Source organism: Asterias amurensis, chromosome 1, assembly GCF_032118995.1.
Source record: "Asterias amurensis chromosome 1, ASM3211899v1".
Lineage (NCBI taxonomy): Eukaryota > Metazoa > Echinodermata > Asteroidea > Forcipulatida > Asteriidae > Asterias > Asterias amurensis.
The window spans coordinates 4,008,610-4,032,506 of NC_092648.1; the positions used below are offsets into that span (position 1 = coordinate 4,008,610).

General features: G+C 38.9%; 5 protein-coding genes and 1 pseudogene across 5 annotated transcripts in view; 1 reads left to right on the top strand and 5 right to left on the bottom strand.

Annotated features, from left to right (window-relative positions):
• Nucleotides 1-36: 36 nt before the first annotated feature.
• Nucleotides 37-2,988, bottom strand: LOC139942999 (COA8 family protein CBG23705, mitochondrial-like). The gene is made up of 4 exons (XM_071939816.1): nt 2,814-2,988; nt 2,145-2,375; nt 1,850-1,913; nt 37-1,286 (listed from the first exon to the last, which is right to left on the bottom strand). The coding sequence occupies exons 1-4, from the start codon at nt 2,928-2,930 to the stop codon at nt 1,111-1,113; spliced, it is 588 nt and encodes a 195-aa protein (XP_071795917.1). The 5' UTR covers nt 2,931-2,988; the 3' UTR covers nt 37-1,110.
• Nucleotides 2,989-3,261: 273 nt separating this feature from the next.
• Nucleotides 3,262-23,897, top strand: part of LOC139942909 (alpha-actinin-4-like) — an 85,011-nt gene continuing 64,375 nt past the window's right edge. The window contains exon 1 of the mRNA XM_071939739.1: nt 3,262-3,334. The gene's annotated coding sequence lies outside the window, so the exon portion shown is untranslated. The remainder of the gene's footprint in view (nt 3,335-23,897) is intronic.
• Nucleotides 6,991-10,336, bottom strand: LOC139941323 (galanin receptor type 1-like). The gene is made up of 2 exons (XM_071937759.1): nt 9,625-10,336; nt 6,991-7,361 (listed from the first exon to the last, which is right to left on the bottom strand). Exons 1-2 carry the CDS (start codon nt 10,334-10,336, stop codon nt 6,991-6,993), a joined length of 1,083 nt encoding a protein of 360 aa, XP_071793860.1.
• On the bottom strand, nt 13,658-15,402 carry LOC139941346 (galanin receptor type 1-like). Its single transcript, XM_071937796.1, has 2 exons — nt 14,691-15,402; nt 13,658-14,022 (listed from the first exon to the last, which is right to left on the bottom strand). Exons 1-2 carry the CDS (start codon nt 15,400-15,402, stop codon nt 13,658-13,660), a joined length of 1,077 nt encoding a protein of 358 aa, XP_071793897.1.
• On the bottom strand, nt 18,072-19,838 carry LOC139941352 (galanin receptor type 1-like). The gene is made up of 2 exons (XM_071937810.1): nt 19,127-19,838; nt 18,072-18,436 (listed from the first exon to the last, which is right to left on the bottom strand). The coding sequence occupies exons 1-2, from the start codon at nt 19,836-19,838 to the stop codon at nt 18,072-18,074; spliced, it is 1,077 nt and encodes a 358-aa protein (XP_071793911.1).
• LOC139941360 (galanin receptor type 1-like) lies at nt 21,085-22,503 on the bottom strand (annotated as a pseudogene).

Genomic DNA, 23,897 nt, shown 5'->3' on the forward strand with positions numbered 1-23,897 from the left:
TACTGTAGTTAACAAAAGCAATGATTGACACGACAGTTAAAATTAATATTGCAAAGTTTAATCATAGAATGTTTTCATTCCGTTCCAATCTTACGATGATTTCAGTCGAGCTGAAAAACAATCAAAACCAAATAATTATAATGTACATTAAAAAACTGGTACAGCAGTTTTGGACAGTATTAAAGGACCATTGTTGACTCAACCAAAACTCTTCTAATGTGTCAAACTTTATGGAATATCCAAATATTGGACGCATATATTTGATGATAGGCATCATGTTTTGTCCTTGGGGGGAAAAAAGAAGGCACCTTGTTATCGAGTGCAAGATGTATAAAAGTAAAATGTAGTTGTAAGCATGTAGTGATGTTCAATTGACTTTTCAGGCTTTTTTAATCACAGGTTTTTAAATGTTCCCACAAGGATTTAAAAAGAAAAAAAAATAGAGTAAAATTACGAAGAATATCATGCCTGACATGGAAGCATTGACGCTGACTTTAATGGCGGCACATGATCTCTTAAAGTGTTGATGGCTTTCTCCCCATCCTGGGTGCAGGCTGGCAAAGGCAGGATTGGTGGGAGTCTACCTCCATGGTCCAACAAACACCTCACTGCACTAGTTAATATAAACGAGTCCTTTTGCAAACCATCATGCAGAAATCTCCCATGAAGACCCCCGGGTCAAATGCAGCCATCTTCACAATGGTTGAGGAAATGTCCACTTGGTTCTCTGCAAGATCAGGAATGAAAACTTGCGAGCAAGCCATTGAGGCAGCCCTCGTATATATTAGTTCTCATCATCCACACCTATACACTACACCAGTCTCCCTACACCGCAAACGGCCAGGTCGAACAGGATGATCACATCATATCGTTCATTCACCAAAAAATGTTACCCAAGGTGATTGGTGTGATGTTGCTGTACTAGGATGCCTTGCCGACTATAGAATTCAGATTCAGAATGGAGATGTAGGACTTCTCAAACCAACAAAAGAACTGGTTCCATTTGCATTGTACGATAGTACGATACTCCATTAGCTCATTTTCAAAGTACACTCTGCTGTTCTTAATAAACTTTGTACACAAAACTGCCTCATACTAAACATGCTTTATTCAACTTGTCAGCTTTCTGAATTGTCTTTGAAGAGCAACTTTGAATGCTGGCCACAAGAGGGCAGTGTTTCGCCTGTACCAATCCCTGTTATACTGCTTCAGAATCTGTTGGTTTTCTTGAAGGAATTCCTTGTAGAACTCTGCCATTTCATCAGCACTCAACACTCGCCTGGCCCCTGTAATAAAATAATAGTAGACGTTAAGACTTTTTGCAGAGTGGAAGAAACAAAGTTTTGTTGTTTGATTCATGTGAATACCTTGAGTGAAGTCTGGTTTAATGAGCATGCTCAGAGGTGCAACTACACAAATGGGGGGGACTGCGCTTTACTATATAGTTGCTTATTGTCACCTCGGAGTTTGTATGGGTACTTATGAGGACAGAAGTTGATTTTGTGTTTTAAAAAAGTCCTTCAGAGCTCCTCGGCAGCCCAGGGGTCGGTTTCACAAAGAGTTAGGACTCGTCTTATCTTGAGTTAGGAAGAGTAACTCATCCTAACTTAGGATTAATCTTAGGGTCTGCATGCTACAGTGCAGGGTTGGGACTCGTCCTAAGTTCTAAGATTAGTCGTCTTAAGTTAGGAAGAGTTTTGTGAAATCGACGGCAGGGCTGTTTACTCCCAAGAGTCCCAACAGCGCTGAGAAAGATATTAGCCCAAAGACCAGGGCACTATGTACATTGTGTAAAGCCCACTGAACCATTGTGAATACGCTATTTAGAACTAGTTATTATTATCCTTACCATCTTCATCTAACAGACCACCTTCTTTACTTTCAAGCACCTCCTTAACAAAATGTTCCTTTGCCTGAAAAAGAAAAAAAGGGGGCTTAGTAGACGTTTTTGCTACAAGGCACATAGTGACATAGTCACCCACAATTTCTGAAAATCTACTCGTAATTTGACGAAAGTGTCAAACGACATAAACCTGTGATACAATTTGAAGGATAACAAAATACAACTATGATCAAAATTTGACTTTTAAATCCACTATTAAGCGATGTCTCTTCCATACTTTCTAAACATCTAGACTGTTCACCTCAATGAAGTTCTGGTTATGCCGGGCCCAGAAGGTGTGGTTCCAGACATAGATCTCCTCTCTCATTTCTCGATACGCCCTCTCTGTTTCTGTTTCGTTGTCTCTCTCGGTGAAACGGATCTGCCGCAGATTGGAGCGTTTATCAACTGGACCGATCCAATCTCGATCTGGCTTACTTGGTGGTTCACTCAGGTATGTCGTTGACTGCGATTCAACATTTTTCTCCTTGTTCTTAAAAAAAAAAAAAAAGTTGAACGAGACTGGCAATCAAACCTCCTTTTGTTATAGGAAGCCAAATGATGTCGTATTTATTTATAAAACTTGATCTAAATTGACCAGTCAAGACTTAATAGTTCAAATAGAATACGTAAACATTGGTTATTAACGCTTTGAAACAGTGTTAAATAAAGCGCATATGCATTTAACTGTTTAATTTTTTAAGTAATAAGTTAATTAAGTTTAAAAAAGTGACCTTGTAATTGTATTTTGGAAAAGTTTCCGTATGGCGCCACCACTTTTTCATTCGATATGAAATAATATAGTATCTAATTTACCTCAACGAGATATCCCTTTTTGTAAAAATTTGTGAACAAGTGGTGGCGAGGTGCGGAAAGTTATCCAATCCAATGATTCATTCAAAATTAATCCTTGGCTTGGTTGGTTGCTTACCTGATTCTGGTTCTGTGCAGTAGCCAGCTGTCTGCTCATCATCAATGCCCATGGCGAATGTCTCGAATACTTTATTTGCTTGAAGGAACACTTGCAAACAGTTATTGTTTTGAACATTTTGACATTTATTATGAACGCCGTGTTGCAAGGTGATGCATTTGCATGCAGTCGACAAAATCGTTAGCAGAGATGAACATTTAACTCTTACCTAAATGATTTCTTACACGTAATTTCATTGGTCAAAATTATGCGCTTATTTTAGGGTGTGTTTAATAAATTGACCAATAACATACTGCCATAAATAGCAACTATACAGTCTGGTTCCTTAATAGAATGTATGTACTTAAAAGTACTTGTATGATGCGCCAGACTATTGCACTTACCATTCTAGATCTACAGAGGGCGGGCGTTTTTTTCGCCACGCACGACATTTAAAAAGTGTGGAAATGTGCGAGGAGTCGAAGATGGTTGAATAAACTGAGCTCATCTCCCATCAGCTGGATGCAAAACTTATGGTCGGGGTAAGTCAAACATAATCTTAATGTCGGGCATATGATTTGAACAGTTAGTAGTGAAAATGTTAATTCCCTTGTGAACTTGCTTGGTGTGTTGTGGTTTACCACATTTTTTTTTATTAACAATGTTTGTCATGTTTGTCACGTAAACAAAGCGTACGTAGGCCCCTGAACCTAACACTATTATTTAATTTAAGTCCGTTTGCTTTGTTTTTTATTAGGCTTAGGCCTATATTATTATTTGTTTTAACTTCATTTCTCATGAGACCATGTAGGAAGAAAACCTACATGGCGAGGCTCACTAGATAGAGTGAAAACACCCCACCTCTGTCTGTGGCGTGATGCGTCTCGTTGTGAAGTCAAACTCAAAGTAAAGTTCAAACTCGACCATGCAGTCCATGATTGATAGATATGCACAAACACACGAAAAAGCACACACAATTTATTTGTCACTTTTTCGTCGAAGAAAAGAGTTTAACGCACGGCAAGGACAATGCGCAAGCGCGACACCTGCATACCGGCACTACGGACCAATCAAAACACACAATAAAGCTTACGTCACCGTACAGGTGTTTGGCGCAATCACGAGGGCGTCATTTGTATTAGTATTGGCTGCGCAGCAGGAATGTTGGTATTTACTTTATTGTCATTGGCATGGAGAATGTCTTTTTATGTTATAATTTGAGGTTTTGTGGGTTTCCTCAATACATTATTGTTAAATTGCTACAAACAGCTAGTATTGGAATTCAATTAGTCAGAGAACACCAAATTAAATCCCTGTGCTTGTATAGTTAATGTAGGCCCTACTGGTAATTGTGTATCCTAATGAACCTTCCTGTACCTTTTCAAGCAATGACCATTTTAGGGGCCTACATCGTGTATCTGGTCTTATTATTCCAAACGCTCTGTACTTGCATGTGTGGACTGTGGACCCTATGCCTTAACCACAATAACCTTACATGGATCTTGGAGTGCGTACAAAATCAAACAGATCGTTTTTTGTGTATTTTACGCCATTACTCCCAAAATACAAAAATAAGTGAAAGTATATGGGTCGAGTGAATACCTTACTGGCAGAGACTCTGTTTCATAATAGTCAGCATCTTCCGTCATACCTATTCATGACCTTTATATCATTTCCCTTCGCTGCTTTTCAATCTAAAAGAAATTCACGTGTATACAATTTGTTGTGATTGCTTATAATAATTTGGCAGTCCTTGTAAAATGTAGATCTCCCAGATTTGTAAATGAAACCAGGCTGAATGCAGACGTCTTTTCCATTACGGTTTGTTTCATTAAAAAAAGGGGGAAAACGGAACGACATTTTCATTTGTCCACGAATGGCTCCCAGAAAAAGAAAAAAAAAATGCACTCTCCATTCCGTTCTCCTTCAGTTGTCGCTGATTAACTATAGTCTCGAGATCTACATTAGTGATCCGCAATTACAACATTTCAAAAGTGCATAGTCACGTACCCCAAATTACATTTGATGATAAGCAAACAAGTTTGAATAGAATTCCCATAAAATCTCTTGAATACCTGCTTAGAACCCGGGGTTTGGAGCGGATTGGCGCCTAGGCAGGAGATAGACTGGGGTTACCAGAACACAGGCCATGAAATCTACAATTGAGAGATGCACCAAGAAATCACTGGTATTAGACCTGAGTGACGGCACACGGAGGAGTACGATGGCAACCAGTAAGTTACCAGTGATACCAACCACGCAGATTATGCAGTAGAGAGATGTGACGAACTTCCGTTGCAACATCCTCGTCACTATTCGCTTCTTGGAAAACTGTTGGTAAAGTCGTGCGAAGACTCTCAAATTGATCCATGATGGTTTAGTTTAAGGCTTGTGTCTTGAGTTGAAATATTTGTCACGGAAGTTTCTTCTCACAAGAATTCTGTATGGTATTTTTCAGCTCTGCTCGTTAAGTGAGTTCATGCGTTATCATAAGAAATTTTCAGTTGCAGCCTTTTTCTCTGCTCCTGCTATGAAAACAAAATATGAAAATTTGCACTCTTTGCATCAGTCCGCCAAGAGGCCGGTGGAATAATTTGACGTCAGTGACTGATATAGAAATTCTTCGTCAACCAACTCAGTTGAAAACCAAAGTGAGATATTAAGTTACCTTTACAGTTGATATCATTATTAAATATAAATCGTGCGGTTTTTATGGCTCTTTCGGGGCCGGGGGATATTTAGCATGAGTGCACGACTGTTAGACACAAACTTATGTAGTAAAAACTTAAAGTCACCTGGAAGTGGTATTTTTTCAAAATAAAGCTTTTGTCACTAATATATGTGTTTTGATGAGTGGAATGTGAATAAACAGTTGTCTAAGGTTTTAAAAAATCAGTTCTTATGTTAATTACCAATTTAAGAGTAGACCCCGACCCGAGAGGGCGCTGTTCGTGACGTAAAACGAGGCAGACTTTGCCTGTAATGCGTAGAGTAAACACAATTGCAAAGTACATATACGGACCAAGTCGTGAGTTTGTACGTTTCAAAAAAAATATTTTTTTTTCCGGCAATGCCGACCAGGTGTATTGCTGCTGAATGCAGAAACACACTTTTTGAAACGTACCAACTCACGACTTGGACGTACATGTACTTTGCACGTGTGTTTACTATACGCATTGCAGGCAAAGTCTGCCTCGATTGACGTCACAAAAGGGGTAGGCGGAGTCAGCCCCCAAACAACTATATATATTTTTTAAACATATAAATCGTGACAAACAATTACTAAAAAAATGGTTTTATTGTTCGTAAGCATATACTCTTATGTTTGAAAGAAAGAAAAATTCTATTTCCAGGTGACTTTAATAATTTTTTAAAGGAAAAAAAAAGAAGAAGAAAAAAGGAGTTACATTGTCATGGAATGTTTTTTGTTCTCGCACAAAAGGTTTTAAAGGCAGTGGACACTATTGGCAATTACTCAAAATAATTACTATATAAGCAACAATCCTTGGGAGAGGTTGAATTTATAAAACATTGTGAGAAACAGCTCCCTCTGAAGTGACGTAGTTTTCGAGACAGAAGTAATTTTCAACAAATTTGATTTCGAGAGCTCTGAATTAGATTTTGAGCTCTCTAACTCAATCTGAAAGCACACAACTTCGTGTGACAAGGGTGTTTTTTCTTTCATTGTTATCTCGCAACTTCGACGACCAATACTGAGCTCAAATTTTCACAGGTTTGTTATTTTATCGTAGTGCTGAGATACACCAAGTGAGAAGACTGGTCTTTGACAATTACCAACAGTGTCCGGTGTCTTTAATCAAAACTTCCTTGAACCTTGTACCTCTTAACAATACAATAATTTAATTTGACATTGACCTCTTGTTGAGGTATAACTATGATAAAAAACGTTTGTTTATCTGAGCATTCGCTTACAAGATGTCTTATTATCGTGATCATTTAGGTTTTTGCGTAAACGGAGCGCAATCCGTGGTTTTTGTCTTATTCGCGTGTTTTCTTTAGTTGTTCAGTAAGTTCATCGAAACTGTACATTACGAAAGTATCCACCACATAACAACGATTATGCAGTATAAACAGTTGTGCAAAACACAAAATCATGGGTTGCTGCCGTGATTACATGAAATGCTCATTGTCCTAAAACTCCTCGCATTGTTAGTTCCCATAGTAATCTTCTTCTCTCCTATTGTTCTTGGGCATTGGGGACGGTCTCAGACATAGTGACAGTGCCAGTCGCTACACTGTCAGCCACCTGGTTCGAATCCCGCTGCTTACAAAACAGCTCCCTGATCCCTTTACGGAACGGCTTGTTGGTCATGGTGTAAATGACTGGATTCACACAGGAATTACCCACGGCCAAGATGACAGTGAGATGGCGATCAGGTCCACCTAGATTTAATGGAACACCGAAGTTAAAGAGCAGGAACCAGACTTGGTTTGGAATCCAGCACGCACCGAATGTGATGACACAGGCCAGGAGTGTCTTCACGAGGGTTTGGGAGGCTCGGAGCTGCCACATTTTACCCTGGTTGATTGGATTTACTCCCAAAGAGGCTGCAAGAGAATGCAGTCGACAAAAAGTAAAACATAAGGTGCGAGTAAACCACAGTTAAATCTTCATATGCGTGTTGTACGGTACTAAGCCGTTCAAGATCATCGCAACTATGTCCAGAAGCGCTAAACGTAACGGAATACTTTTGATCATTGCCTCACATTGAAGCTACACTTTCATCTTGGACGCTAAAATTTACACACAAAAAATTAATGGTGTTGTCACATTATAAAGAATCAAAATTATTACCAAAATGGTGTTGAAATAACACCGTTGTCAACGTTTTGGCTGAAATTAGTGTAAACCTTTACAGTTGATATCACAGTTGATATCATTATTAAATATAAATCGTGCGGTTTTTATGGCTCTTTCGGGGCCGGGGGATATTTAGCATGAGTGCACGACTGTTTGTACACAAATTTATGTAGTAAAAACTAAAAGTCACCTGGTAGTGGTATTTTTTCAAAATAAAGCTTTTGTCACTAATATATGTGTTTTGATGAGTGGAATGTGAATAAACAGTTGTCTAAGGTTTTAAAAAATCAGTTCTTATGTTAATTACCAATTTAAGAGTAGACCCCGACCCGAGAGGGCGCTGTTCGTGACGTAAATCGAGGCAGACTTTGCCTGTAATGCGTAGAGTAAACACAATTGCAAAGTACATACGGACCAAGTCGTGAGTTTGTACGTTTCAAAAAAAATATATTTTTTTTGCCGGCAATGCCGACCAGGTGTATTGCTGCTGAATGCAGAAACACACTTTTTGAAATGTACCAACTCACGACTTGGACGTACATGTACTTTGCACGTGTGTTTACTATACGCATTGCAGGCAAAGTCTGCCTCGATTGACGTCACAAAAGGGGTAGGCGGAGTCAGCCCCCCAAACAACTATTTATATTTTTTAAACATATAAATCGTGACAAACAATTACTAAAAAAAATGGTTTTATTGTTCGTAAGCATATACTCTTATGTTTGAAAGAAAGAAAAATTCTATTTCCAGGTGACTTTAATAATTTTTTAAAGGAAAAAAAAGAAGAAGAAAAAAGGAGTTACATTGTCATGGAATGTTTTTTGTTCTCGCACAAAAGGTTTTAAAGGCAGTGGACACTATTGGCAATTACTCAAAATAATTACTATATAAGCAACAATCCTTGGGAGAGGTTGAATTTATAAAACATTGTGAGAAACAGCTCCCTCTGAAGTGACGTAGTTTTCGAGACAGAAGTAATTTTCAACAAATTTGATTTCGAGAGCTCTGAATTAGATTTTGAGCTCTCTAACTCAATCTGAAAGCACACAACTTCGTGTGACAAGGGTGTTTTTTCTTTCATTGTTATCTCGCAACTTCGACGACCAATATTGAGCTCAAATTTTCACAGGTTTGTTATTTTATCGTAGTGCTGAGATACACCAAGTGAGAAGACTGGTCTTTGACAATTACCAACAGTGTCCGGTGTCTTTAATCAAAACTTCCTTGAACCTTGTACCTCTTAACAATACAATAATTTAATTTGACATTGACCTCTTGTTGAGCTATAACTATGATAAAAAACGTTTGTTTATCTGAGCATTCGCTTACAAGATGTCTTATTATCGTGATCATTTAGGTTTTTGCGTAAACGGAGCGCAATCCGTGGTTTTTGTCTTATTCGCGTGTTTTCTTTAGTTGGTCAGTAAGTTCATCGAAACTGTACATTACGAAAGTATCCACCACATAACAACGATTATGCAGCATAAACAGTTGGACGCTAAAATTTACACAAAAAAAATTAATGGTGTTGTCACATTATAAAGAATCAAAATTATAACCAAAATGGTGTTGAAATAACACCGTTGTCAACGTTTTGGCTGAAATTAGTGTAAACTGTGATACTTTTTTGTTAGCAGTGCGTCGTCAAAAATAGTTTAATCGCTTCAATGCAATTACTTATAACGGTTATTATAAAATATAAAAAAATTATTCAACCACCGGTTGGATCGCGGTCGAGTGCCGGATGTTTTCGTTGGGTCAATGGCATTGATGAAAACGTATGCCCTGGCCTTCTATAACGTAAAGGTGCCGGCTTTATAAAGGCGCCTATAGACGAGTAGGTGTAAGCCACAACTAAATCGTATCAATGTATGATGCATAACACGATATTTGCTGAAAACCAAAAAATAAAAACAAATTGTATGCACTGAGAGTCCATTGAAGAATGGAAAATATTGATACATTAAAACTCTCGTCAATCTTGAGATATTTAAAGACTGATTAACTAACCTGTTCGAGTAGCTAACATCTTCACTTGTCTGTTCAGCGTCGAGATAACTTTCAGCTGCGCAAAAATCATCACAGTGAACGGGGCAAAGAATTGGACCGTAAAAGTGAACAAGCCAAATGCCGCCTGAGCTCCTCTGTTAGACCAGCCTTTAAAATGACATCCCACTACTTCATCTTCTTCAAATATAAACAAGTTGTAAGATTTTGAAAGTGTGGCACAACCCCAACACGCAGCAATCATTATGTATTTGTTCCGTTTGATGAAAATGGTCTTGTATTTGTGTGGGTAGACGATGGCTACATAGCGCTCCAAATTGACCGCCGTCAAACCCAAGATTGACGTCAACGCGAAGGACCAAAACAGGAAACCGCTGGTGTAAAATCGACACCAAAACTCACCGAAGAACCCGGGGTTTGGAGGAGAGTGGGTATTAGGCAGAAGATAAGCTGGGATGACCAGAACACAGGCCATGAAATCTACAAGGGAGAGATGCACCAAGAAATCACTGGTGTTAGACCGCAGTGACGGCACACGGAGGAGTACGATGGCAACCAGTAAGTTACCAGTGATACCAACCACGCAGATCGTGCAGTAGAGAGATAAGATGAACTTGGCAAACGCATCGTTGTCTTCCATTGGAACCTCCTCAGAACTCTTCGTTCCTTGGAAAACTGTAGATAAAGTCGTGCCAAGACTCTCAAATTGATCCATGATGGTTTAGTTTTTGGCGTGTGTCTTGAGTTGGAATATTTTGTCACAGAATATTCTGCTCACAAGAATTAAGTTCACTGCTCGTTGAGTGAATTTATCATGCGGTTATCACACGGACATCAGGTGCAGCCTGCTCAATTTGCTACCGTGTCTGCTCCCGCAATGAATACTCGAAAATTGTGCTCTTTGCATAAATCCGCCAAAAGGCCGGCCGAATGATTTGACGTCAGTGACTGATGCAAAACTGCCGAATGATTTGACGTCAGTTACTGACACAGAACTTTTCATCAACCAACTTAGTTGAACAAAACTAAGTTACCTTTTCAGTTGATAAAATATAGAATATTAATGTTTCCGTTGTTATGGCTCTGCCGAGGCCGTTTTTTTTTAGCATGAGTGCACGAATGATAAACACACGTTTATTAAGTAATAACTATAATATTTAAAAGGTGCAAGAAAAGAGTTGTCATTTAACCATTTAGCCACTGGACCGCCCAGCCGCCTATCGATATACTGTAGTGGTAGGAGGAAACCTTGCTAGCTTGTGTTTGTAGAAAAAAAAGGAACATCAAAAGAATCCTCGATAATCATTATTAAGCTAATGAAGCTAATGATGGTGAAACAATTTAGCTCTTACCCCAACAAGACGCTCATTAATAAACACAAAGGAAACTGTATTTATTCATCATTCATGATAATATTGTCGAAAACTCACGCCTTCGCATTTAATCAGTATAATCATTGAGTCAGATAAAAGCCTTGAAAAGCTATTGTGTCCATTCTATCCTTACAAACAAATATTCGCCATAAAAATTACCGTAGCCGTTTGACGAGAGACATGTATTGTTCTCATGCGAACTTGTACTTTTATACAAATATCAAGGTTCAAATTGTGCATAAAAATTAAGCTGTGGCTATCTTTTAAAATTTGAACTACGATTCCAGTAATTAACTGCAAGAATCTTGAAGTATTAGTTTTCAGCAAACTCGGGCGGTGCCGGGACTAGAGGGTTAATGTTTTTTTGTTCTCTCAAAAAAGGTTTTATTAATCAAATCTCCTAAACATTCCTCTGTGCAATACAATTATTTGTTTCGACATTGGCCTCGTTTTGTGCTGAACTTAGCATAAATTTGTTTATTGTTTGTCGGAGTATTCGCCTAAAAGAGTTCTTATTAAGGTGATGCATCGATTGACTTCTAATCGGCCCGTGTCTGAGGGCGAGGCAAACGGGGGGTTCAAACACCAATCTCCAACCCCAATTTATCCCCACCGTCACTTGTGTTACTAAATTTTATAAATAGTCCAATCAGTTTCGTTGGATCAGATATACTGTACAACGATAACGAATATGCAATAATTCATCAACTTGCAGTTGAACTTGCAGTTTTCTCATCATTTTCCTTCTAAGATCAAATGGGGAAGGTTGTCAAAATAAGTCCTAAGTTTGTGATACGGTTTCCCTCTGGCCTATATATGTTTCACATCAGCTACCCTTTTTAAATGACATTGTTTTATTGTGCTTCTTTTTGTGGATATGCCGTCCGGGTTTGATACTTTTCAATTTTAAATATTGTTTATTACTTTTTCATTATCGTGCTGTATTGTTATCGGTCTTAATTATTTATTTTTAAGCACAACCGTGTGTCCTTCAATGGACCAAATCTGTACTGGGCTTTTATGTGATTTATATTTTTTTAAACAAAACATTAAGGAGAATCTTTCTATCAACGAAAACGCCCGGCAATCTTTGTTAACCCCCCCCCCCCCCCCTATGTAAACGTGTACAATTATAGAGTTATACGTTGGCAAGCTTTAAAGGCAGTGGACACTATTTGTAATTACTCAAAACAATTATTAGCATAAAACCTTACTTGGTAACAAGTAATGGAGAGAGGTTGATAGTATAAAACATTGTAGAAACGGCTCCCTCTGAAGTGGAGTAGTTTTCCACGAATTTGATTTTGAGACCTCAAGTTTAGAATTTGAGGTCCCGAAATCAAGCATCTGAAAGCACACAACTTCGTGTGACAAGAGTGTTTTTTCTTCCATGTTATCTCGCAACTCCGACAACCAATCGAGCTCAAATTTTCACGGGTTTGTTATTTTATGCATATGTTGAGATACAACAAGTGAGAAAACTGGTCTTTGACAATTACCAATAGTGTCCACTGGAGATCTGGGAGGCCTACATTTCTGGGCCTGCCGACAAAAGCTTATTAATAATTAAACAAAAGTATCCATGTGTAAATATTTTAGATTGGATTGAAGCGGAGAGGAAGATTAAGGTCATGACCGTTTGTAAGGATGGAAGATGCTGACTATTATGACGGAAATGAATCTCTGTATATGAGGCCCCCCCTACTTATTCACTTGTCTTGTTTTTATTTTTTGGGAGTTAAATTTGTATGGCGTGTACACCAAATTCGATTTGCTCGGTTATTTTTGTTTATTATTTAAAGCTGATTTTCATTGTTGAGTCGGTTGCAATGTTCAGGAAACCGCCCACCCCATCCATGAGCCCTATACATATAATGGCAGTTTGTGTGTGTCACATTGTATACTACACTGTTGGGTATATAGCACAAAGACTGATTTCCGTTCCTCCGGTTGATTGGTTTTAAATTACTTTTTAACTTATTTATTTTGTATTGTGCTGTAATTCAACATTTGAGAAAAACTCTGTAAGGGTCCAAAAATCAAAACCATTAACCATTTCTTTGTAGATTCTTATACGCAAATGTATCTTACGTTACATACTTTGACTGCATTTTGTTTTAAATTACAGTTACGAATATTACAATAGTGCATAACTACATGTAAAATCAAATATATAGGTGCAATTATTTTACAACACGATGTAGTAAGCCACCAAGTGTTGGGGAAGGCCTTATTTCATAGTTCATAAGAAGTTCATAATTGCGTGTCTTACTGAAATATTAGTTAAATTATCACACAATTTCTAAATTACACTCGTTTGAATACTGTGTACTGTGCATGTATGTAGTGAGTATTATTTATGCGAAACTCATTTTTGTGTTTACTTGTATGTTCTAAATACATAAAATCAAAAATATTCGCACACGTTGATGGCGATCATTTTTAGTTTTTGCGTTAGCGGAGCGCACCCGGGTTTTTGTTTTCTAATTCGCGTGCTGTCTATTTTTTGTTCTTCGAAACGCCACTTTGATTAAACAATGATTATGCAGTTAGACCATTTTGCAGAACACAAAATCATCAAGTGGGTTGCTGTCGTAGGGGCAGGAAATACTATTGTCCACAAACTCCTAGCATGGTCGGTCCCATCGTAACCTTCTTCTCTCCTATTGTTCTTGGGCATTGGAGACGGTCTCAGACACAGTGCCAGTCGCTACACCGTCAGTCACCTGGTTCGAATCCCGCTGCTTACAAAACAGCTCCCTGATCCCTTTACGGAACGGCTTGTTGGTCATTGTGTAAATGACTGGATTCACACAGGAATTACCCACGGCTAAGATGACAGTGAGATGGCGATCAGGTCCACCTAGATTTAATGGAACACCGAGGTTGAAGAGCAGGAACCAGACTTGGTTTGGAATCCAGCACACACCGAATGTGATGACACAGGCCAGGAGTGTCTTCACCAGGGTTTGGGAGGCTCGGAGCTGCCACATTTCACGCTGGTTGATTGGATTTACTCCCAATGAGGCTGCAAGAGAATGCAGTCGACACAAAATAAAACATGAGGTGCGAGTAAACCACAGTTAAATCTTCATACGCGTGTTGTACGGTACTAAGCCGTTCAAGATCATCGCAACTGTGTCCAGAAGCGCTAAACGTAACGGAATACTTTTGATCATTGCCTCACATTGAATCTACACTTTCATCTTGGACGCTAAAATTTACACAAATGGTGTTGTCACATTATAAAGAATCAAAATTATCACCAAAATGGTGTTGAAATAACACCGTTGTCAACGTTTTATCTGAAATTAGTGTAAACTGTGATACCTTTTTTGTTAGCAGTGCGTCGTCAAAAATAGTTTAATCGCTTCAATGCAATTACTTATAACGGTTATTATAAAATATAAAAAAATTATTCAACCACCGGATGTTTTCGTTGGGTCAATGGCATTAATGAAAACGTATGCCCTGGCCTTCTATAATGTAAAGGTGCCGGCTTTATAAAGGCGCCTATAGACGAGTAGGTGTAAGCCACAACTAAATCGTATCAATGTATGATGCATAACACGATATTTGCTGAAAACCAAAAAAGAAAAACAAATTGTATGCACTGAGAGTCCATTGAAGAATGGAAAATATTGATACATTAAAACTCTCGTCAATCTTGAGATATGTAAAGACTGATTAACTAACCTGTTCGAGTAGCTAACATCTTCACTTGTCTGTTCAGCGTCGAGATAACTTTCAGCTGCGCACAAATCATCACAGTGAACGGAGCGAAGAATTGGACCGTAAAAGTGTACAATCCAACTGCCGCCTGAGCTCCTCTGTTGGACCAGCCTTTAAAATGACATCCCACTATTTCATCTTCTTCAAATATAAACAAGTTGTAAGATTTTGTAAGTGTGGCACAACCCCAACACGCAGCAATCATGATGTATTTGTTCCGTTTGATGAAAATGGTCTTGTATTTGTGTGGGTAGACGATGGCTACATAGCGCTCCAAATTGACCGCCGTCAAACCCAAGATTGACGTCAACGCGAAGGACCAAAACAGGAAACCGCTGGTGTAAAATCGACACCAAAACTCACTGAAGAACCCGGGGTTTGGAGGAGAGTGGGTATTAGGCAGAAGATAAGCTGGGATGACCAGAACACAGGCCATGAAATCTACAAGGGAGAGATGCACCAAGAAATCACTGGTGTTAGACCGCAGTGACGGCACACGGAGGAGTACGATGGCAACCAGTAAGTTACCAGTGATACCAACCACGCAGATCGTGCAGTAGAGAGATAAGATGAACTTGGCAAACGCATCGTTGTCTTCCATTGGAACCTCCTCAGAACTCTTCGTTCCTTGGAAAACTGTTGATAAAGTCGTGCCAAGACTCTCAAATTGATCCATGATGGTTTAGTTTTTGGCGTGTGTCTTGAGTTCGAATATTTTGTCACAGAATATTCTGCTCACAAGAATTAAGTTCAGTGCTCGTTGAGTGAATTTATCATGCGGTTATCACACGGACATCAGTTGCAGCCTGCTCAATTTGCTACTGTGTCTGCTCCCGCAATGAATTCTCGAAAATGTGCTCTTTGCATAAATCCGCCAAAAGGCCGGCCGAATGATTTGACGTCAGTGACTGATACAAAACTCTTAATGTTTCCGTTTTTATGGCTCTGCCGAGGCCGTTTTTTTTAGCATAAGTGCACGAACGATAAACACACGTTTATTAAAAGTAATAACTATAATATTTAAAAGGTGCAAGAAAATAGTTGTCATTTAATGTTTTTTTGTTCTTTTAAAAAAGGTTTTATTAATCAAATCTCCTAAACATTCCTCTGTGCAATACAATTATTTGTTTCGACATTGGCCTCGTTTTGTGCTGAACTTAGCATAAATTTGTTTATTGTTTGTCGGAGTATTCGCCTAAAAGAGTTCTTATTAAGGTGATGCATCGATTGACTTCTAATCGGCCCGTGTCTGAGGGCGAGGCAAACGGGGGGTTCAAACACCAATCTCCAACCCCAATTTATCCCCACCGTCACTTGTGTTACTAAATTTTACAAATAGTCCAATCAGTTTCGTTGGATCAGATATACTGTACAACGATAACAAATATGCAATAATTCATCAACTTGCAGTTTTCTCATCATTTTCCTTCTAAGATCAAATGGGGAAGGTTGTCAAAATAAGTCCTAAGTTTGTGATACGGTTTCCCTCTGGCCTATATATGTTTCACATCAGCTACGCCCTTTTAAATGGCATTGTTTTATTGTGCTTCTTTTTGTGGATATGCCGTCCGGGTTTGATACTTTTCAATTTTAAATATTGTTTATTACTTTTTCATTATCGTGCTGTATTGTTATCGGTCTTAATTATTTATTTTTAAGCACAACCGTGTGTCCTTCAATGGACCAAATCTGTACTGGGCTTTTATGTGATTTATATTTTTTTAAACAAAACATTAAAGAGAATCTTTCTATCAACGAAAACGCCCGGCAATCTTTGTTACCCCCCCCCCCTATGTAAACGTGTACAATTATAGAGTTATACGTTGGCAAGCTTTAAAAGCAGTGGACACTATTTGTAATTACTCAAAACAATTATTAGCATAAAACCTTACTTGGTAACAAGTAATGGAGAGAGGTTGATAGTATAAAACATTGTAGAAACGGCTCCCTCTGAAGTGGAGTAGTTTTCCACGAATTTGATTTTGAGACCTCAAGTTTAGAATTTGAGGTCCCGAAATCAATCATCTGAAAGCACACAACTTCGTGTGACAAGAGTATTTTTTTCTTCCATGTTATCTCGCAACTCCGACAACCAATCAAGCTCAAATTTTCACAGGTTTGTTATTTTATGCATATGTTGAGATACAACAAGTGAGAAAACTGGTCTTTGACAATTACCAATAGTGTCCACTGGAGATCTGGGAGGCCTACATTTCTGGGCCTGCCGACAAAAGCTTATTAATAATTAAACAAAAGTATCCATGTGTAAATATTTTAGATTGGATTGAAGCGGAGAGGAAGATTAAGGTCATGACCGTTTGTAAGGATGGAAGATGCTGACTATTATGACGGAAATGAATCTCTGTATATGAGGGCCCCCCCCCTACTTATTCACTTGTCTTGTTTGTATTTTTTGGGAGTTAAATTTGTATGGCGTGTACACCAAATTCGATTTGCTCGGTTATTTTTGTTTATTATTTAAAGCTGATTTTCATTGTTGAGTCGGTTGCAATGTTCAGGAAACCGCCCACCCCATCCATGAGCCCTATACATATAATGGCAGTTTGTGTGTGTCACATTGTATACTACACTGTTGGGTATATAGCACAAAGACTGATTTCCGTTCCTCCGGTTGATTGGTTTTAAATTACTTTTTAACTTATTTATTTTGTATTGTGCTATAATTCAACATTTGAGAAAAACTCTGTAAGGGTCCAAAAATCAAAACCATTAACCATTTCTTTGTAGATTCTTATACGCAAATGTATCTTACGTTACATACTTTGACTGCATTTTGTTTTAAATTACAGTTACGAATATTACAATAGTGCATAACTACATGTAAAATCAAATATATAGGTGCAATTATTTTACAACACGATGTAGTAAGCCACCAAGTGTTGGGGAAGGCCTTATTTCATAGTTCATAAGAAGTTCATAATTGCGTGTCTTACTGAAATTTTAGTTAAATTATCACACAATTTCTAAATTACACTCGTTTGAATACTGTGTACTGTGCATGTATATAGTGAGTATTATTTATGCGAAACTCATTTTTGTGTTTACTTGTAAGTTCTAAATACATAAAATCAAAAATATTCGCACACGTTGATGGCGATCATTTTTAGTTTTTGCGTTAGCGGAGCGCACCCGGGTTTTTGTTTTCTAATTTGCGTGCTGTCTATTTTTTGTTCTTCGAAACGCCACTTTGATTAAACGATGATTATGCAGTTAGACCATTTTGCAGAACACAAAATCATCAAGTGGGTTGCTGTCGTAGGGGCAGGAAATACTATTGTCCACAAACTCCTAGCATGGTCGGTCCCATCGTAACCTTCTTCTCTCCTATTGTTCTTGGGCATTGGAGACGGTCTCAGACACAGTGCCAGTCGCTACACCGTCAGTTACCTGGTTCGAATCCCGCTGCTTACAAAACAGCTCCCTGATCCCTTTACGGAACGGCTTGTTGGTCATGGTGTAAATGACTGGATTCACACAGGAATTACCCACGGCCAAGATGACAGTGAGATGGCGATCAGGTCCACCTAGATTTAATGGAGCACCGAAGTTGAAGAGCAGGAACCAGACTTGGTTTGGAATCCAGCACGCACCGAATGTGACGACGCAGGCCAGGAGTGTCTTCACGAGGGTTTGGGAGGCTCGGAGCTGCCACATTTCACGCTGGTTGATTGGATTTACTCCCAAAGAGGCTGCAAGAGAATGCAGTCGACACAAAATAAAACATAAGGTGCGAGTAAACCACAGTTAAATCTTCATATGCGTGTTGTACGGTACTAAGCCGTTCAAGATCATCGCAACTATGTCCAGAAGCGCTAAACGTAACGGAATACTTTTGATCATTGCCTCACATTGAAGCTACACTTTCATCTTGGACGCTAAAATTTACACAAATGGTGTTGTCACATTATAAAGAATCAAAATTATCACCAAAATGGTGTTGAAATAACACCGTTGTCAACGTTTTGGCTGAAATTAGTGTAAACTGTGATACTTTTTTTGTTAGCAGTGCGTCGTCAAAAATAGTTTAATCGCTTCAATGCAATTACTTATAACGGTTATTATAAAATATAAAAAAATTATTCAACCACCGGTTGGATCGCGGTCGAGTGCCGGATGTTTTCGTTGGGTCAATGGCATTAATGAAAACGTATGCCCTGGCCTTCTATAATGTAAAGGTGCCGGCTTTATAAAGGCGCCTATAGACGAGTAGGTGTAAGCCACAACTAAATCGTATCAATGTATGATGCATAACACGATATTTGCTGAAAACCAAAAAAGAAAAACAAATTGTATGCACTGAGAGTCCATTGAAGAATGGAAAATATTGATACATTAAAACTCTCGTCAATCTTGAGATATGTAAAGACTGATTAACTAACCTGTTCGAGTAGCTAACATCTTCACTTGTCTGTTCAGCGTCGAGATAACTTTCAGCTGCGCAAAAATCATCACAGTGAACGGAGCGAAGAATTGGACCGTAAAAGTGAACAAGCCAAATGCCGCCTGAGCTCCTCTGTTAGACCAGCCTTTAAAATGACATCCCACTATTTCATCTTCTTCAAATATAAACAAGTTGTAAGATTTTGAAAGTGTGGCACAACCCCAACACGCAGCAATCATGATGTATTTGTTCCGTTTGATGAAAATGGTCTTGTATTTGTGTGGGTAGACGATGGCTACATAGCGCTCCAAATTGACCGCCGTCAAACCCAAGATTGACGTCAACGCGAAGGACCAAAACAGGAAACCGCTGGTGTAAAATCGACACCAAAACTCACCGAAGAACCCGGGGTTTGGAGGAGAGTGGGTATTAGGCAGAAGATAAGCTGGGATGACCAGAACACAGGCCATGAAATCTACAAGGGAGAGATGCACCAAGAAATCACTGGTGTTAGACCGCAGTGACGGCACACGGAGGAGTACGATGGCAACCAGTAAGTTACCAGTGATACCAACCACGCAGATCGTGCAGTAGAGAGATAAGATGAACTTGGCAAACGCATCGTTGTCTTCCATTGGAACCTCCTCAGAACTCTTCGTTCCTTGGAAAACTGTTGATAAAGCCGTGCCAAGACTCTCAAATTGATCCATGATGGTTTAGTTATTGGCGTGTGTCTTGAGTTGGAATATTTTGTCACAGAATATTCTGCTCACAGGAATTAAGTTCAGTGCTCGTTGAGTGAATTTATCATGCGGTTATCACACGGACATCAGTTGCAGCCTGCTCAACTTGCTACCGTGTCTGCTCCCGCAATGAATTCTCGAAAATGTGCCCTTTGCATAAATCCGCCAAAAGGCCGGCCGAATGATTTGACGTCAGTGACTGATACAAAACTGCCGAGTGATTTGACGTCAGTGAATGATTCTTCAAAACTCTTCAAAACTCTTCATCAACCAACTTTTCAGTTGATAAAATATAGAATATTAATGTTTCCGTTGTTATGGCTCTGCCAAGGCCGTTTTTTATTAGCATGAGTGAAAGAATGATAAACACACGTTTGTTAAGTAATAACATTTAAAAGGTGCAAGAAAAGAGTTGTCATTTAATGTTTTTTGTTCTCTCATAAAAGGGAGCCGTTACATTTAATGGCAGTTTGTGTGTGTGTCCCATTTCCGTTCCTCTGATTGATTGATGATTAAATTACTTTTTAATTTATTTATTTTGTGTTGTGCTGTAATTCAACCTTTGAGAAAAACTCTGTAAGTGTCGAAAAGTCAAAAACCATTAAACATGTCTGTGTAGATTCTTATACGCAAAATGTAAATTACGTTACATACTTAATTTTTGACTACATTTTTTTTAAAGTTAAAGTTACGAATATTACAATAGTGCATAACTACATGTAACATCAAATACATAGGTGCAATTATTTTACAACGCGATGTAGTAAGCCACCAAGTGTTCGGGAAGGCCTTATTTCTAAGAAGTTCATAATTGCGTGTCTTACTGAAATTTTAGTTAAATTATCACACAATTTCTAAATTACACTAGTTTGAATACTGTGTACTGTGCATGTATATAGTGGGTATTATTTATGCGAAACTCATTTTTGTGTTTACTTGTAAGTTCTTAATACATAAAATCATAAATATTCGCACACGTTGATGGCGATCATTTTTAGTTTTTGCGTTAGCGGAGCGCACCCGGGTTTTTGTTTTCTAATTCGAGTGCTGTCTATTTTGTTCTTCGAAACGCCACATTGATTAAACAATGATTAATCAGTTAGACCATTTTGCAGAACACAAAATCATCAAGTGGGTTGCTGTCGTAGGGGCAGGAAATACTATTGTCCACAAACTCCTAGCATGGTCGGTCCCATCGTAACCTTCTTCTCTCCTATTGTTCTTGGGCTTTGAAGACGGTCTCAGCCACAGTGCCAGTCACAAGACCGTCAGCCACCTGGTTCGAATCCCGCTGCTTACAAAACAGCTCCCTGATGCCTTTACGGAACGGCTTGATTGGTCATTGTGTAAATGACTGGATTCACACAGGAATTACCAACGGCTAAGATGACAGTGAGATATCGGACAGCTCCACCTAGATTTAATGGAACACCGAAGTTGAAGAGCAGGAACCAGACTTGGTTTGGAGTCCAGCATACACAGAATGTGATGACGCAGGCCAGGAGTGTCTTCACCAGGGTTTGGGAGGCTCGGAGCTGCCACATTTCACGCTGGTTGATTGGATTTACTACCAAAGAGGCTGCAAGAGAAGGCACAAACTAACGCAATATAGATTCAAATCGAAACAGAGTGACATCTTCCAATTTGTTTGGTACGCGGTACCAATCGATAGATGTTTATTACACAACAATGTTTTGCCAGAAATGAGTGTTTTTGTATTACCCTTTGGTGTAAAATGTATTAGTTTATTGGTAAAGTATGTGGCAACACACGGCGTCTTTTTCTAACATGCTCATCCACACACCGGTTTAAGCAGTTTTCATCAAAAAGATTTCCACAAATTTGATTATCGGTTCAATGCAATTACTCATTATGATTTTTGTTAATAAAAACACGAGTCAAATGCCGAAAGTTTTCATTTGATCGAGAGCCTGATATATTATTAAAAAATATTCTAGAATGACTGAATAACTAACCTGTTCGAGTACTAAAAATCTGCACTTGTCTGTTGAGCTCAGAGATAACCTTAAGCTGCGCAAAAGTCATCACAATGAATGGAGCGAAAAAGCTGAATGTGAAAGTGTACGATCCAACTGCCGCCTGAACTCCTCTGTTAGACCAGCCTTTAAAGTGACATCCCACTACTTCATCTTCTTCATACGTAAAGAAGGAAAAAGATTGTGAAACTGCGGCAAGTACCCAACACGCAACAATCATGATGTATTTGTTTCGTTTGATGAAAAGAGTCTTGTATTTGTGTGGGTTGACGATGGCTACATAGCGCTCCAAATTGACAACAGTCAAATCGACACCAAAACTCACCGAAGAACCCAGAGTTCGGAGCGGGGCGTGTTTTAGGCAGGAGGTAAACGGGGATAACCAGAATACAAGCCATGAAATCTACAATTGAGAGATGCACCAAGAAATCACTGGTATAAGACCGTAGGGACGGCACACGGAGGAGTACGATGGCAACCAGTAAGTTACCTGTGATACCAACCACGCAGATTATGCAGTAGAGAGCTAAGGTGAATTTGGTGAAACCTTCGGTGTCTCCCATTGTGGAGTCTCCTTCAGACGGTGATTCGTCAATACTTTTGACTGATGCTTCTGAGAGGTTGAGCTGCTCCATGATAAAGACAAAGGCTTTTGTTTAACTGGTACTGTTGGCGTCTTATATCCTCACTCACTTTTATCTTTCGTTGGTTTCAGCTGAGTTTTCTTTGTCGTCTAATGTTCAGCTCGTATATAAAGACACACCACAGTACTTACGAATATCCTTCTGCAACTCTACGACGGCAGTTTATATACAGTTGTTGGGAATTTACTAATTTTATATCTTTTTTCAATCGTCAATGCAGAGAACGCCAATTTATTTATTTTGGTCCCAAATTGTACAGATTGGTGGACAGTAAATGGGGTGGCCTTGATAAAATCTCCCAACCTTACTTTTTTTTAATTTAGTTCCCCGTCTTGCTAAAAAAAAACTACAGAAATTCTAATATAAAACTGTGTGCTGCCTGTCAATAAAGGCCCCATAAACATCAAGGTTGCTTTTAGCGCTAAAAAGGTGACGCAGTATTTTCATGCAAGAATTCACCGCAACTTATTGATTTTTGGTTTTTGAGTGTTATCCGCTTGCTATTCAAGGCTAAAACAGAGATAATTGTGAAATGTGTATAAACGTCATTTGAAATGAAGTTCAAGAACGGCGCTTGCATTGTGAATGAGTATAAAAACTAAGTTTCATCTTGGAATATGGGCTGAGCTTCAAAGGTTTGTTCAATTGGTTCAATTTTCAGTCCTTTCTGCGCTTAGACCGACTGCGCAAGCTTGGTCACGTGACCTGAGATGGTCGGTGAACATCATCAAACATAAGTAGGATTTGAAACCTTGCATGGTGGTAATACGATATGGAAAGGTTTGCGGTAACACCATGTAATGATTATCTCTAATGAGTTGGGGGTGGTTCTGAAAAGAACCGTTGGTTTCAACTCGACGCTTCGATCAGTATGCTCTGATCGTCTTCTGCTGTCTCAGAGCATACTGATCGAAACGTCGAGTTGAAACCAACGGTTCTTTTCAGAACCACCCCAACTCATTAGAGATATTCATTACATGTGTTACCGCAAACCTTTCCATATCATGGAAACCACCACCGAAGTGCGTTAAAAGTACTCGATTATTTTTGCAGTGTTTGATCGAGGCTTCTTCTTGAACCCTCTAAAGAATATCCCAGAGTTTATTCCGGAGTTTTTAGCCAGTTTCTGCAACAAGGAAATTCTCGGAGAATATCGCACCATGTATGGCATATTTTACTGAACGGATTTTCTATAAACTGCCCCCAATAATGATTTTGCTGCCGAATGAAAATATATAGGAATAAGCTGCAAATTCCTTCATTGTTTCCCTTGTACTATTTGTTCCGAAAAAGTAAATGTCGGCTAGACTCTAATAACTTCAGTCTCCCTTGGCATGGACAGCTAGAGCCCCACTTCGCTTTGATTTATAAGGGGCCGTACACAG

Bases quoted from the DNA above. Each gene is read 5' to 3' on its own strand.
- LOC139941323 (XM_071937759.1), bottom strand. From the start codon at position 10,336: ATGGATCAATTTGAGAGTCTTGGCACGACTTTATCTACAGTTTTCCAA. The intron at 7,362-9,624 runs GTTAGTTAATCA...ATTCTCTTGCAG, and splicing joins GATGTTAGCTACTCGAACAG to CCTCTTTGGGAGTAAATCCA.
- LOC139942999 (XM_071939816.1), bottom strand. From the start codon at position 2,930: ATGTTCAAAACAATAACTGTTTGCAAGTGTTCCTTCAAGCAAATAAAG. The intron at 2,376-2,813 runs GTAAGCAACCAA...TTTTTTTTTAAG, and splicing joins CTGCACAGAACCAGAATCAG to AACAAGGAGAAAAATGTTGA. The intron at 1,914-2,144 runs GTGAACAGTCTA...TTTCTTTTTCAG, and splicing joins ATAACCAGAACTTCATTGAG to GCAAAGGAACATTTTGTTAA.
- LOC139941346 (XM_071937796.1), bottom strand. From the start codon at position 15,402: ATGGATCAATTTGAGAGTCTTGGCACGACTTTATCAACAGTTTTCCAA. The intron at 14,023-14,690 runs GTTAGTTAATCA...ATTCTCTTGCAG, and splicing joins GATGTTAGCTACTCGAACAG to CCTCATTGGGAGTAAATCCA.
- LOC139941352 (XM_071937810.1), bottom strand. From the start codon at position 19,838: ATGGATCAATTTGAGAGTCTTGGCACGGCTTTATCAACAGTTTTCCAA. The intron at 18,437-19,126 runs GTTAGTTAATCA...ATTCTCTTGCAG, and splicing joins GATGTTAGCTACTCGAACAG to CCTCTTTGGGAGTAAATCCA.